Source organism: Tarenaya hassleriana, unplaced genomic scaffold (genome assembly GCF_000463585.1).
Source record: "Tarenaya hassleriana unplaced genomic scaffold, ASM46358v1 Cleome58, whole genome shotgun sequence".
In the NCBI taxonomy this organism is placed as follows: domain Eukaryota; kingdom Viridiplantae; phylum Streptophyta; class Magnoliopsida; order Brassicales; family Cleomaceae; genus Tarenaya; species Tarenaya hassleriana.
The window spans coordinates 543,477-558,982 of NW_010968329.1; the positions used below are offsets into that span (position 1 = coordinate 543,477).

At 35.2% G+C, this 15,506-nt stretch overlaps 2 protein-coding genes across 2 annotated transcripts; one reads left to right on the forward strand and one right to left on the reverse strand.

Annotated features, from left to right (window-relative positions):
- Window positions 1-603: 603 nt before the first annotated feature.
- Window positions 604-5,647, reverse strand: LOC104798795 (PI-PLC X domain-containing protein At5g67130-like). Its single transcript, XM_010520997.2, has 8 exons — window positions 5,500-5,647; window positions 4,048-4,171; window positions 3,329-3,465; window positions 2,329-2,427; window positions 1,817-2,120; window positions 1,320-1,543; window positions 1,049-1,135; window positions 604-830 (listed from the first exon to the last, which is right to left on the reverse strand). Exons 1-8 carry the CDS (start codon window positions 5,575-5,577, stop codon window positions 666-668), a joined length of 1,218 nt encoding a protein of 405 aa, XP_010519299.1. The 5' UTR covers window positions 5,578-5,647; the 3' UTR covers window positions 604-665.
- A 3,282-nt stretch (window positions 5,648-8,929) lies between these two features.
- On the forward strand, window positions 8,930-14,870 carry LOC104798796 (putative fucosyltransferase-like protein). Its single transcript, XM_010520998.1, has 7 exons — window positions 8,930-9,528; window positions 10,515-10,675; window positions 10,834-11,075; window positions 11,375-11,479; window positions 12,772-12,928; window positions 13,279-13,509; window positions 14,403-14,870. Exons 1-7 carry the CDS (start codon window positions 9,151-9,153, stop codon window positions 14,656-14,658), a joined length of 1,530 nt encoding a protein of 509 aa, XP_010519300.1. The 5' UTR covers window positions 8,930-9,150; the 3' UTR covers window positions 14,659-14,870.
- The last annotated feature ends 636 nt before the right edge of the window (window positions 14,871-15,506 follow it).

Below are 15,506 nucleotides of genomic sequence, written 5' to 3' on the forward strand. Positions count from 1 at the left end.
TTGATTCTAAAAAAGGTGGCAAAAAAATCATCTGTCTTATTTTAGTGGTATATCAGTTATATATTAGTCGTAATAAGGTCGTAAAAAATAAAACGAAAAGGGTATTTCGGACTTTTCCATCCGAAAAGTGGGTTAAAATTGAATTTTTTTTTTCGGTGGTGTACACTGAAATTGCTGCGACCCAAATGGGTTATTTGAGTAATATTCCCTCATCTCATATAGAGGGATTCCGAGTCCACTGATAAGTCTATAATACAGGGATACTAATTTTGTCACTTGATTTGGTTGTTACTATATTTCCTCAATTCTGTATATAACCTCATGTAAATCACTCTGAAAGATCAATTGAATATTTCTCAAAGCCATAAAGTTGTTTATCTACAACGCTCGAAATCATTGATTGTCACCTCGTTAATCTTACCCATTCGTTGATTTGTTAGTTATATTTACATCATCATTCATATTCAAGAATTCACATTTTTACCACACTCACGATCTAGCCTTAGGATAGATTGACACATCCTCGTCATCGTGATCAATCTCAATACGATTATATATTTGTCGTTTAGTGGTGCAGTCAGGTTATAAATATAAGATTCGGTGTGCGGCATCAACGACCACGTATGTATGTTTGTGGAATCGTATGTATACGGAGAACGAGAGATTCAAACTAAGTTAAGAAGTGTAACAAAAGGTACAACAAACACTGAGATCCAAAGTTTGGTAGACACAAAGCTATCTGAAGCTTCCGCAGTTAGTTTTGCAATCGTGACAAGTGCACTTTGTTGTGTTGCCTCTTGTTTCCAACATGTTCCCTTTGTCATGTTCTCCTGCAAAATTATCATTTTTATTTATTATTCATTTTTAAACAAATAAATTATAATAAAAACTGTTATTTATTCATATATATATCATTTCGCTATTTTTCACTTAAATTTGAGTAATAAAAATTCAAAAAATAGGTTATATCAGAATTATATGTTTGAGAATATAGATAATTTAGGTATTCACATATAATATTAATATTATAAATCATATTGAGTTTGACCTTGCACGCAACAATATTGTTACAGCCACATACAAGATGACCATTTGCAACATCCACTGCTTGTGGCGCTCCTCCTCCATCACTTCTCTGCAACATTCATGAATGAGCCAATGTTTAGCCAAAGATTAACGCTATCGAACTTTCATATTTTGAATATTCAAACTCAATGTAGTTAAGGATGCGACGACGATTTTTTCCTGGACTCGGCCTCTAGATCCGAAGACGAAAGGGATGATATATATAGCAATCGGATTCTTAAAAACGGTATTACCTTGTAAAAATCGACGGCTATGAAGTTAGGCCAACGTTGTGCGGAGGCTTCAAAGCATGTATTGACAGTGTCCATGAGAGAAGCCGAGTTGTCTTTGCAAGCTGTGAGCAAGTCTGGAGCGTCCGGGAAATGGTTGACAAGAACAAGCGATTTTGTTTTTGTGTTCATTGGTAGTGACTGTGGCCTGTTTGTGCACACTCCAGGCCTCATCCCCTCGTTTCCATCTACAATATATAATTTACATGTTTTGATTCATGTAAGGCATATGAGGTTTGGGGTTGGAGTTTTCCCGTCTATCCAACCAATCTCGGCTTTAGATTTTCAGGTATACTGGTCGAACTACTCGATCTCGGTTACGTAAGTGTCGGGTAAGATATCCGAATTTTGGATACTCACGGGATGGATAACTGCGATATCTGAAACTTGGGTATCTAGGTCCAGCTCTATATATGTATATACTCACTATATATAATTGAAGGGAAAGTAGTAAGACTCACAATGATTCTCGACCATATATTTCCATTGAAATGCGATTCCTTCCGTGGATTCCTTACGAGAATCTGATGTAAAAACCACTAGCCTTTGGTTTCGGCGAATCATGTCATCGACCGTTGGCCAATCTTCGCCGTTCAATGGCATTCTTGTCACCGGAAACATGAACTTCCTTAGCCCAGCTTCGTTGAACAATCTCGTGAGACCGTTGTGCGATTTCACATAATCTTCGATGATGATCGTCACGATCTCCTCCGTGTTCTGCTCTAGAAATACTTGGAATTCTCTCAGAATGTTTATCGCAGGTTGCTGTCCGAAAAAGACAATCGAAAGTTCGAGTAATTATTAGAATGTTCTTGTGACAATGAAGTTATACTTTCTATGCACATCAACACTTATATATATATATATATATATATATATGCATCATACATATATTAAACATTCAGAGGCTTGATATGTTGTTTCACCATATACATTGGTATATATTCAGGTGAAAGAAACATGAAATACTTACAAAGGCAGTGAAATCGTAGCAATTTCCTCCGTACGAATGGCACAACCATACATCGTTTCGGAAATCGTACATATCCAGCATAAAGCCTCTAACACCATTCTGCAAACGAACCAAGGTAACATTTTATATACATATAAACACCAACATAAAGATTAAACTAGAAAGTAACAAAAAATACGATGAAGTTTGAAAAGATTACGTACTATTTAGATTTGATTCTCCAAACATATTTCTCTATTACGTATCGGAGCCTATACAACAATGATGATGTCTAAACCTGCCTTTTAGTCCATTCGATTGGAAAACACCAATCGTTGACCCGCGTATTTGTGCCATATGTTTATTTCTGACTTTAGTCTCACGCATTTGCATCATTTTTTTCTTCTTTTTTTTTTCTCCAACCTAACTACTATAATCTACCACATCTTATGCACTGCTGACATTACCATCATACTACTCGATATTATACACCACCGTACATCTGCACCACGCGTGTATCCATACCAGACTTTTCAGATCCGCCAATCACAGTAAAACCCAACTATTTGTTTAACAATTTCAACATCAAACATTTGTTTTTCATCTCCTTAAGTTTGAAATAGTGTATCACGAGATATAAACAAGATTTATTAGATTATTTAATATTAAACAATTGTCCAAACATATTTCTCTATTAGAAAATCGACGAACATATATATATATATGTTGAGATTTTGATGCTTCCTCGACATCCATAGATTAGCCAGGCCGTTCTAGGTTAGGAACTATGGTCCGAGTTGAATTATAGAGGCCCAAAAATTCACAATGGTGTCCTAAAATTACAAGACTAGCTCGTTCTGCCACAAACACATCTCGACATTATTTTGAACGAGGTTCAACAAAGTAAACTTCGAGTTCATATTGGTTATGGATCGTCGGGAATCGAACTCTATGAAATCTAGTCTCCCACTACATCGTAAAAAGAATCGATGAATAGAGATGACGAGCAAAGGGAGCTTACAATAAGTTGGCTTGTGACTGAATCTTGTTGATTCGTAGGAGCAAGAATAACAGAACCTGTGGCTGATTTTGCACCCAAACGAGCAAACGAGTTGTGCGTTGTTAACCAAGAGTACTTGTTGAATGGCAAATCACGTAATCAACCAAACGCAATATAATTAGTTGGAGCATTTTTAATTATCACAATGACTAAAATTAAAATCAAATTGATCATATTGTATAATTAGGCATATGATCTAATCTTATCATATTACGGACCTAATTGACATTTCGGATAAGTATATGGACTAATTTAAATATATCATTACATAATTATCTGTTTTTACTTAATAGCTGAGATTGAAAATACAAAGTCATTTAATTCATGATTTCCGCATTCGTTTTATTTATTATCAATTCAAAGTCATTTAATTCATTATTAATTCAAAGTCATTTAATTCATGACTTCCGTGTTTAGATTATTTATTATTGAATTCCAAGTCAACACGATTAATAAATTCAAATACAATAAAACCTTAAGCTTAACATGATTAAATTACCCAATTTGGGTAGCTCAACCCGTAAAATGGGGAGGCAAAGCATTTATCCCGTCCCGAGTTCAAGACTCAAGTTGGGGAGAAAAACGCATATTCTAATCACACGGTTTGTTTTCGACTTTAGAATTAGTTTGGGTCTCGTCCCACGACATCCGGTTACCCAAAAAAAAACATGATTAAATTACCTTGGAGAAAGGATCAATAGGTTGCATTCTGATGCATCTTGGACGAAAGTTTTCATTAGCAAGACATGTCTCGCAGAGTAATCCCGCGTCGCAGTTTTTATTGGCTATACATGTTTCTCCTTCCTGAAATATAAATAAACCTATGAGAAATCTTAATGATTGTATTTTCAATTTCCAATTGCTTGGATTATTTTAAAATTTGTATAGTCTAGTAAAAAATATTTATATATAGTATTTATTTCGGATTCCATTTGGTTCATTTTTTTTTATATTTAGATTGGATTCAGTTTTTCATTAAAAAAAATGTTATTTTCTAAAATTTGGATTTCTTTAGATACTTTTTTATATTTGATGAGATGAATAGTTGAATGACCTACTAATCTCATGAAATTGTTGCTTTTAGGAGTGGCCATTTCAGGATTCGGTTCAGTTTTCGGTTCGGTTATTTCGGGTTCGGTTATAAAAAAACATACCCAAACGGTTATATAGATTTATTCGGTTTGGTTCATTTTGGTCCGGTTTTTGCGTAATAAAATTATAACCAAACGATTAAAATTTTCGATTTATTCGGTTCAGTTTTAGATCGGTTCGATTCGGTTATGATATATTAAAAAAAAAAATATTAATCCTATACAAACTTCAAAATATCTATCCAAATAGATCTATAAAATAATTAATCATTGGAAAAAATTACAAAAAAATCTACAAAAAATTCAATAATTAGGTTAAAAGTTAAAAATATTAAATTTTATGGTTTATTAGGTGAACCACATAAGGTACAAATGAACTACAAAAAAATAACACTAATAATAATAAAGGTAAAAATTAAAATATTATAAAAACTCTAATAACCGTTCGGTTAACCGCGGTTATTCCGTTATTAACCGAACCGAACCGAACCGAACCCGAACAGTTATTCAACTTCCTCAACCGTTCGGTTATTAAGCAAATAACCGAACCGAACCGAACCACTCTTATTCGGTTATTCGGGGCCACCTCTAGTTGCTTTCTTTTGACTCAACTAGTTTCCAAAGAAAGACATTCACATGAACTTATTCGGACATATAGTTTGCCGAAGATCCAGTGAATTTTTTAAATTATGAAAAGAGAAAAAGAAAGAAACCACTCTACAAGAGCCACACATTGATTATATTTTATTTTACGATAATTATCTAAGTGACCTATTTCGATTTCTTGGTAAATATGTGATAAGCATCCTCTAACCTCAAGAAATACTTGTACTAGCACTCATAGAAGATTCTACCAAAACCCCATGATTAGAATTTAGACAGAAAATAATTCTATATATTGATGGAGATTTTCTAAGCGACCCATTTCAATTCCTTGATAAAATCTTCATAATGAGCCTCTATTTAATCTCCAGCTTTTGTACACATACGCACACTAATTCAGGTGATTGACAACCAAAGCATAGGCCGAGGTTTGTTTACCTTGAGAGCAGATGACGAGCCAAAGAGGGGAGAACATGAAATAAGAACTATGAGAACAATATCAGATCTCTGAAACATGGTTTTGCCCTAAAACAACCAAAAGCAGAGAGAGAGAGAGAGAGAGAGAGAGAGAGAGAGAGAGAGAGAGAGAGAGAGAAGCAATTTGGGGTTTCGATTGATAAAAATAGAGTAAATGCCTTAATGGGCATGCGCATGCATCGGGGACACATGATGGACAAAAGCTGCAAAAGTTTGTTGCCGCACATTTTGGTCTTTCTCGATCACTTTTTCCCCTTATTTTATGTTGTGTTTTTCTTTTTTAAAATAAGTTAATTAGAGCTTTCTTTTTTCTAGATTATTTTTGTTCATATTAAAATATTTACCATTATTAAAAAAGAAAATGAAGTGAACCTAACTAAATATGGTGATTGGCCACATTTTTTTTATTAAAATAACAATTCCCAAATATTATTAATATATAGAAAAATCGCATATAAATACTTAATTTTTTATAAAAATCTCATATAAATAATTGAACTATAAAATTTTTCTATAAATACTTGAACTTTTCTAAAATTCTATATAAATATCTAGACTTTTAAAAAAATTCCTAAATAAATCCAAAATTCGTTAATGACATCATATATTTTTATTTCAAAAATACCTGAAATTTGTATTTATTTGGAAAAAATTTCAAAATTCTAATTATTTATATAGGATTTGTAAAAGTTTGGATATTTTTATGTTATTTTTCTTTGTCATATTGATTATGGGAATAGAGTTTTCGGTTTGGATAAATAAATATGAACCGGATAATATTTAACCGTTTACGAGAAAATCCTATTTAAAAATCGAGCGCATATAATTTGTTCATAATTTAAATTACCTTAATTCAAAATAATATAAAAATAATAAAAATTTGAATTGAAACTACAAATATTTTAAAATTAATTTTTTAATTAAAATTGAGTTGAACTACAATCTAATACAAAATAATATATACATATATATAATCAAATTAAAAAATAACAAAATCGAAACCCATTTATCTACCTCCTATCTCATCCAAATATATTTAAATAATATTGTATATAATCAATAGTTTTATTTAATTTTTAGAAATAATATATCCAAATTGGGACCGACTAAAATGTCGTCGTTGTGACCTAAAGATCACGGATTCGAGTATTAAAAGTGGTCTATCGTTGAATATTTTGGAAGATAAGATTTGTTTATAATGTACTATTTGTTTATAAGGTTTCAAGATATTTGTCAATTGGTAAAGCTAGCTCTCGGGGTCACTTATGAAGCCATCATGCTTAGTATCGATTTAGTATGTGATCTAATCTCGTTTTTATTGTCCTAGACACAAACACCGCAAGTATACAAATTAGTTGTGACATCTAGGATTGAACACAATGACACACGTGTTAGCGATGACGTTTAGAATTCTACCCAACGCTTGGTCTACGACGATATTTATGATGAGCGTGGTGGTGACGAAATGTAAAAACAATCAAAGTGAATACAAGCAAAAGTTTTTTATTTAACTAAATATTATAGGTGTCGGGATTTACGGGTTATAGATTTGGTTCGGGGAATTCAAAACCTTTTAGAGAAGTTCACTCTCTCTCACTTAACTTCCTACAAATTTAGCCTATCGATCTCTCGATTTCAAATATATTAAGACTCTTAAAAGCATTAAATTCAATATCATAATTTCTGGATATTCATTTATTTCTCAATATAATGATCATCAATTCAAATGAAAGTTTTCCAAGTTTAATTTCATCTCTATGTGAATCAAACTCTATCATCAACCAATCAAGTTGCCAGCATGATTAATTGCATTAAACACCATTCATTCAATCTAAATCATCAAACTCATAGTTGCAACGATAGTTAAACACACATGAATCCTAACATAACTTAAATCTCTAACCTACAATAAAAATTGTACTCACACATCATAGAAATCAAAACAACAATCAACCAACAAGTGTTCATGATGAAAATAGAGATAGGGAGAAGACAATTCTAAATGGTTTTGCAGCTTGGTCTTCCTCATCTTCCTTCTTTCCTCCTTGTCTCCTTGAATTCTCCTTGGATTTCTTCAAAAATCATTATCAAATGCTCTCTAACTCTCTCTCAAATGATGCATAAGTCCCCTTTTATTATATGCCCCTTCGTGCCTCTTCTAAAGTGTTGCAGAGAGTGGTTGTTCTTATCATCTTTTCGTGAGTAACATCAATCAAGGAAAACTATGTTTTCTTGTGATGATTGATCTATCGTGCTTGATGATCAACCGATCATACTTTTTAAGCATATTCAGCTATCTCCCGATATCACGATCGATCGATAATGTCTCCAAGATTGACCGATCATGAGTCAAACTTGGCCAAATATTCCATTTTCTGTTCTAAGTGCCTCATATTGTTTCCGCTCTCTCTCCGTATAGCCTGATTTCCTAAAACACCTTATTTATGTCCATAACTCACCTCCTCTGCAAAACATCGAAAACATCGAAGTCGAAGTATAAAATGTAGAAATAATATCTATAAATATATAAATATTGTGAAATGCGATAGATATACTACGTAAAAATATAAGAACCTATACATATCATCACTGTTCATGACATTTCTATTCTCCTTATTGAGTAATATATTATCTATGTACAATACAAAGAAAACAATCACGCTCTCACTCATCTTCTTGTAATCACATGGTTCATCTCCATTTTGATAAAAACCAAATTATTTAACCGTGTTATCAAATCGAATTTTCTAATTCTTTGAAACCTACTTCAATTCATAAATGGATCTTTGAATCTTCTACACCTTATTTAGAATTATTTGAATCGATAAAACTCTCGAATTGAATCATATGCACATCATCGAGAAGATTTCTATTAAAAAAATACAATCTTGACATCCTTTTGTTATATCTCATATTCATAATATGTAGACATGATAAACAAAATCTAAATGGACTTAACCATCACAACTGATAAAAAATGTTTCATCATAAGTAATCATAAAAAACCTTTCGCATCCAATCACACCTTATAATTATACACATTGTCATCTATATCATTTTTTTTAATCGAATGGCCATTTTTCTAGAATTATTTGGAGACGTACCGTGGATTTAAGGGCGATATTTCGATTTGGTTATGCATAATTGAATTGAACCGTTTCGAATAAAAATATCATGTAATTTTTGTTTATATATATATATATAAATTGAATATATATAGATTTTTCCAAAATTGAATCCGAATTCGAACTAAATTGAATGAATATAACTTTTCAAAACCGGAAAATCAAAAACCACTCCGAATTAAAAACCTAAATCACTAGCCTAGTCAGAACTTAGAATTACTCTCCGGTCAATGCTCCAAATAAAAAGACATTTACGATAAGATACGATGAGGGATCTTATGCTATGATTCATGCGACGACCGGAAACTTCCACATTGTTGTGTCTTTGAAGCTAAGTTTTTGGAAACCATTAGCAAAGTCTGTTTGTCATCCTGCATTCTCATCATACCTAAAACCCAACACACCCAAATTTTTGTTCCATCACACTGACAGAAATTTTCCCTGGCAGAAACACAACCCAAAAAGCTGAGATTTTTCGTTTCCTTTCATGGGTGTAATCTCGAATCTTCGCGGACCTAGAATTGGATCAGTCCATGATGGATTAACAATGACCGATGGCTCTGCTTCTTCGTCATCATCATCTTCTTCTTCATCTGTGAAGCGGAAATTGTCGAGCTTGTTGCCAATCTGTGTGGCTTTGGTGGTTATAATCGAGATTGGGTTTCTGGGTCGGCTCAATAACGCTGCTCTCATCGATACTTTGACGGATTTCTTCTCGGTCTCGAGAGTTCCATCGTCGAAACGGTCAGACATGAAGATCGGGATCGTATCGGAGAGCTGTGAGGAGTGGTTGGAGAGAGAGGATTCGTTAGTTTATTCTAGGGATTTTACTAAAGATCCCGTCTTCATCTCTGGTGGTGAAAAGGTTTGTCACAGATTTCTTCACCATAAGTTTTGATTTCCTAACTCAACAGATATATGTTTGTTATCATCATTGAAAATTCTAGTTTCTCTCTGGAATTGGGATTGTATTCATTGCTCGAATCAAGTATGTATTGAGATGGGTAATCTTGTATTTCATCATGTTTTTCTGGGTTGAAGTTCCTCATGTGGTCGATAGCGTTTTGTCGGATGTATTATGTATAACGATTATGCATGACCATAAATGTAAGGTTCTTGGTTTTTGACTGATAAGCTTGTGTGTGAATAATCATGGCAGTAGACAGAAGCTAATGAGTTTTATCCTTATTGATCTAGTGAAATGTACATTTATGGGTTTGATACCGCCCTTTCCATTCATGGTGTCCGATTTACTTTCCTTCAAGCATATGAGATTCATCTTGTTCCATGATGTCTTAAGAGTGGATCAAAATGCTATCTTGGAGTTGTTTTCTACTAGTAAGAGCCAGTGGAAGCAGAGAAATCACATTGTTGCTCCTCCAAAATGATATTGATAGGTTGTAGGTACCACCTTTCCCTGAAAAAGTACTTAAATCCATCAAAGATTATCTTGATACATAATGCTTTACCTTCCTGGAGCATGTCTGAAATGTTTGTCCTTGAGATAACACTCTTACCAGATACTGAATGTGCTTTTTGGTTTAACCTCAAGTTGGAGTTTTTGGATTTGTAAAGAAAAAGATTTTTGGTTGTTGGACGTGATCTTACAGTTCAGAGACGTGGGTTGATCATTCCATGTCGTTTTTGCCTGAGTTTGTAAAGTTTGGTAGCATTTGCTGTGATCTTACCATATATGCTCCATTACATGTTTAATATGCCTTCGCTCTCGTCTTAGTTTGCTCGGTAAGAGTTTTACTCTGATTTCTTTATCAAAAAGTATAGTGAAGCTTCTTGGTTTCCATTTTTTTTTAACTTTTGTGTGACTTGTTGTCTTCATTTTCTACATTGTAGGATTTTCAGATTTGTTCTGTTGATTGTACATTTGGGTTGAATTCAGACAAGAAACCTGATGCTGCTTTTGGATTAGGCCATAAACCTGGAACACTCAGTATAATCCGTTCCATGGAATCAGCGCAATACTACCAAGAGAATGATCTTGCTCAGGCACGACGGTGGGTAAGCACAATCAAGATGGGACTGATATGTTTTTGCTAGACATTATTGAATGCTAAAAAATCATATTTATGTCTCGTTTCAGTAGTGTTTCTTTCTCAATGTCTTCAACCCTATAATTACCAGGTATCTCACATTTTATTACACTGTCCATTAGGAGGGGATATGACATAGTTATGACCACTAGTCTATCATCAGATGTTCCTGTTGGGTATTTTTCGTGGGCTGAATATGATATTTTGGCTCCACCTCAACCAAAGACCGAGAAAGCCCTTGCAGCTGCTTTTATCTCGAATTGTGGAGCTCGGAATTTCCGACTGCAAGTTCTTGAAGGTCTAATGAAGGCAGACGTCAAGATTGATTCATATGGTGGTTGTCACCGGAACAGGGATGGAAGAGGTATTTTTATAAATTAGGGGTTTTGGCTTTTATTAGTTTATGGTTTTTTTTTTAATTTAATTAGGTTTTGGGAAATTAGGAAATAAGTGTGATAGGACCAGTTGGTAGTTCATATTGCCTGAATCCCACGTCGAACTTTTGTTGCCATCTAGGCAGTGACTCTCCCTAATAAAAGGAGAGCTTGCATATCCAATTAGGCACCGAGAGATTCTCCTGTCAGTTAGTATAGTTATTCATACAGAGATGGAAATCTTGCAAGCAAAGATATGTGATTCTGTTTGATACTTCAATTCATGCAGTTGACAAGGTTGAAGCTCTAAAGCGCTACAAATTCAGTTTGGCTTTTGAGAATTCGAACGAAGAGGATTATGTGACTGAGAAGTTCTTCCAATCTCTTGTCGCCGGTACTCTCTCTCAAATTCTTAATGGTTGCTTCATTTACAATAAGGTTCCAGGGTCTACCGGTAGAATTTCCTGAGAATTTTATGTGAATTGCTTAATCAGCTTCTTACATTACTTTTCTCAGTTCGAGTATCTCTCATGTGTTCAGTTCAATTTTCACCACTCTGCAAAATACCCGTGTTTTGATCTTTTCCTGATTGTTTCTGTTAATTGATAGTGAATAGAAATGTTTCACAATGTTTGGCTATAGAACCACAACTTGAGACCACATGCAAATTTTCATCTATGTGAAGGTGTGCCAAATGCCAATGACTCTTGGGTATCCGACTTTGTCGGAGTACCCAATCTTGGCCTCGGGTTTTTTTTGGTTTGATTACTTGTTCTCGGTTTTGTAATGGTTGTGTACCTGGATTTTGGGTATCCACGGGGTATCCGACTGATGAAGGCAAATGTGAGGGACGAGGCGAGCCAAGACAAGGGCAGATCTGAATACCTCAATTGCCACATCCATCGCATTAAGCCATTTCGGCTCTTGTGAAATATCTTATCTTCATTTAAGAGAAAACCTACTCTTTAGGCCACTTTCCTCGCCCTCAACCCTCTCACCACCTCCTTCGCCTTCAGTCCTCGAGCCTTGATTTTCACCCCCTCGTGGCTTTGCCTCGCCCTCTCACCTCACCTTCACTCCATCGCTTATTCGTTTCGGATTATCCACGAGCATGGGCAATCGCTGGTCGAAACCCCAACTCGAAAGTCTGGTTTTTGTTGTCAATAGACATGTACTCATCTGTCAATGGACGAGTGCCCGACTCGTGGGTCAGGCGGAATACTCGAAATTCAGGTTCTCGTGCCCATTAGCATCCTAGACTCTAGGAGGAAGGAAACTGTAATACCGTAGAAATAATGACCAATGTATGGGAAAAATACAAACACATTGATACGAATAATCCCATTTTTTCTCCCGAGGGAAAACACTTTTCCTCCTGGATTTTCATATTTTTCGATAAAAGGAAGTACCTTATTGTCGATTATCCTGCATGATCTTATCACGTCTCATGTCAATTTCTGAAATAAGGGTCTCGGAGTTTATTTCAGTGTATACATGAAAAGGGCAGCCCGGTGCACAAAGCGTCCCCGTTGAGTGGGGTTCGGGGAAGGGTCCCACCACAAGGGTGTATTGTAGGCAAACCTTACCTTGCAGATATTGTGCAAGAGGCTGCTTCCAGGACTCGAGAATAATGAGGGTGCCCCATTTTCTATTTATAACGAGCAATTTGTTATCTTTTTCTTATAGGATCAGTTCCGGTGGTTGTTGGTGCCCCGAACATAGAAGAATTTGCTCCGGCCCCTGGTTCAATTCTGCACATTAAGAGCATGGAAGATGTTGAATCGGTTGCAAAGAGAATGAAATATCTTGCAAATAACCCTGAAGCCTATAATCAGACACTAAGGTACAGAATTCTCAAACGGAAATTGTTTGCAAGGAAGGTACATTCTGTCCATTGCTTTCCGTAATTTTAGACATTAACCCTGAACCCAAAACTCATTGTGCTTAGTTTGTGAGTTTTAAGACAATGAAGAGGAATGGACCGAAATCTGGTTTATCTGTTCTTTCTTTCTTTCTTTCTTCAGACAACTTTCAAGTTTTAAGAGTCTTCAGACAGCTTTCAAGTTTCGCCTTACAGGATTCTTATCCCACCGAACTGGAAACACTCTCCAAAATTTTATGATATATGATTTATCTTTACAAGTAGTTATGTTTGGTAGACATTTCAAAAGTTTCTTGTTGTATTTTGATTAGGTGGAAATACGAGGGTCCTTCAGATTCTTTCAAGGCGTTAGTTGATATGGCGGCTGTACACTCTTCTTGCCGTCTCTGCATTTTCTTGGCAACGAAAATCCGGGAACAAGAAGAAGAGAAGAGCCCTAAGTTCAAGAAACGAGCTTGCAGGTGCACCAGAGGTTCAGATACAGTTTATCATTTGTACGTTAGAGAAAGGGGGCGGTTCGAGATGGAATCCATCTTTTTGAGGTAAGCTTTGCCCTTCCCCTCTTTTTGGACACATGAGAGTGGTTTGGTCACTTACTACAACGTCTGTCTATCTTCCTATGAACTTAACTTTTATGCGATTCGATTCACTTTCTCGTGATCGAGAGATTCGCAGTTTTGGGCTCAAAATTTTTGGAATATTCCACAGGTCCCTACCCGTAAGTAGGGATGGGTATGTGTCGAGTATCCAAGATTTTTGGGTTATTTGAACATGAATTGAAATGTCTCGGGTCTCATGAGATATTACCGATTTTGGATCTTTTTTGGTCGGGTATGTGAGATTATTTTTGGATACTTGCAGATAACCAAACCCGAGTTTGAATACAAAATTTAGAGTTTTTAAAAAAATATATACATATTTTAAGAGACTAGGGTCTGTACCCAAGACTTTTGGGTTGTCTGTAGTCGAACCCAAAATTTCAAGAGATTTTAGTAGATTTGTATGTAATATATTGCAAATTTAGGATAAAAATTGACACTTTACTATTCATTCGGATACTCACAGATAATACCGATCTCGGACCCGATTACCCGAATCCAAACACAATTTTTGGGTTTTTTTTAGATTATAATCTGATATCATCGGATACCACGTGGGTCGGTACCTGAACTTCAGGTTTTTGTGCCCAGCCCTGCATAAGTGGTTCAATGATTCAAACTCGGTACCCGGAGCCAATAATGTTTGTATACTTGTGTTTTAACAGTTGTTACATGAAGAGCACAAAGAAGTAGAACTGCAAAGTGTGTCTTGTCACTGTGATATGATTCGTGAACAGGAATAGCAAACACACGCACATTCTTTATCCATTTTATAAGGAATCGTTTTTAGTATTAGCAAAACTTTTCGAACTTACAATACATTCGGTGATGGGCAGGGGCGGAAATCTGACTGAAGAAGCTCTGGAATCAGAGGTTCTTACGAAATTCAAGTCTCGGAATCACGAACCAGTGTGGAGGAAAGAGAGGCCTAGAAGCTTGAGAGGAGAAGACGAACTCAGAATTTACCGTATATACCCTCTCGGCCTCACTCAAAGACAAGCGTTGTATAACTTCAGATTCGAGGGGGACTCGGGTTTCAGGACTTACATAGAGAGAAACCCTTGCGCCAAATTCGAAGTGATCTTCGTCTAGTTAGAGATTCTTGTAAAACAAAACTGGTTAGATTTAAACACAGGTTGTCAAACACAAAGGCAATGACATGCAAGGTAGAGAACTGGAAGTGTATACATCAAAATCTCATTCTCCTGCTTGTAGATGGTTCTCGATGTTTTGGTTCTTGAACGTTTGATAATGGATTATGTATTATTGGGACTAGAAAATTGCAGGAATTTGACAGTTTCATACATGAAAGTCAAGTTTTAAACACATGAGAGATTCAAGTGTTTTTACATATATTTTTATTAGAGGGTTTACTATATCTTTTTTTTAACACAAGTTTTTATATAGATTATTCTCGGCAGGATAAACCGAAATTATTGATAATTCATTGCATTTCCAAAACGTATTTCTATAATTTTATTTATGTGATATGAATGGAATAACGCTTTTATAGAAATGGTTACACGTTTTGAAGTCATACGTGGATTTTGTATGATACGAGTTACGAGATTGAAAATATATAGTCGTATCACATACATATGTTTTTGTTATCCATTGTTTCATTTACTCTAACATTTGACCTGATGTTGATTGAAGAGAGTCGACTAATTTATTACCTTGAAACGGTCACATGTATGCCAAGAATCAAGGCTTTATTTTGATCAGGGGTTTCGAGTGGACTTGGATTATTTAGTATTTTCCATGCATTAGCAGCTCCATGATTCCAGGTCCTTTGTCCAAATTGTCTTGAGTATGCTCATCCTTGGTTCCAAATTATTGCATCCGAGCACACTGGAGCTAAGCTTTCTTCTTATGTAGGTTCAATCCCAACATTCCCCTCAAGATTAGCGTGGAGAAATGATGAGAGGCTAATCATGAAT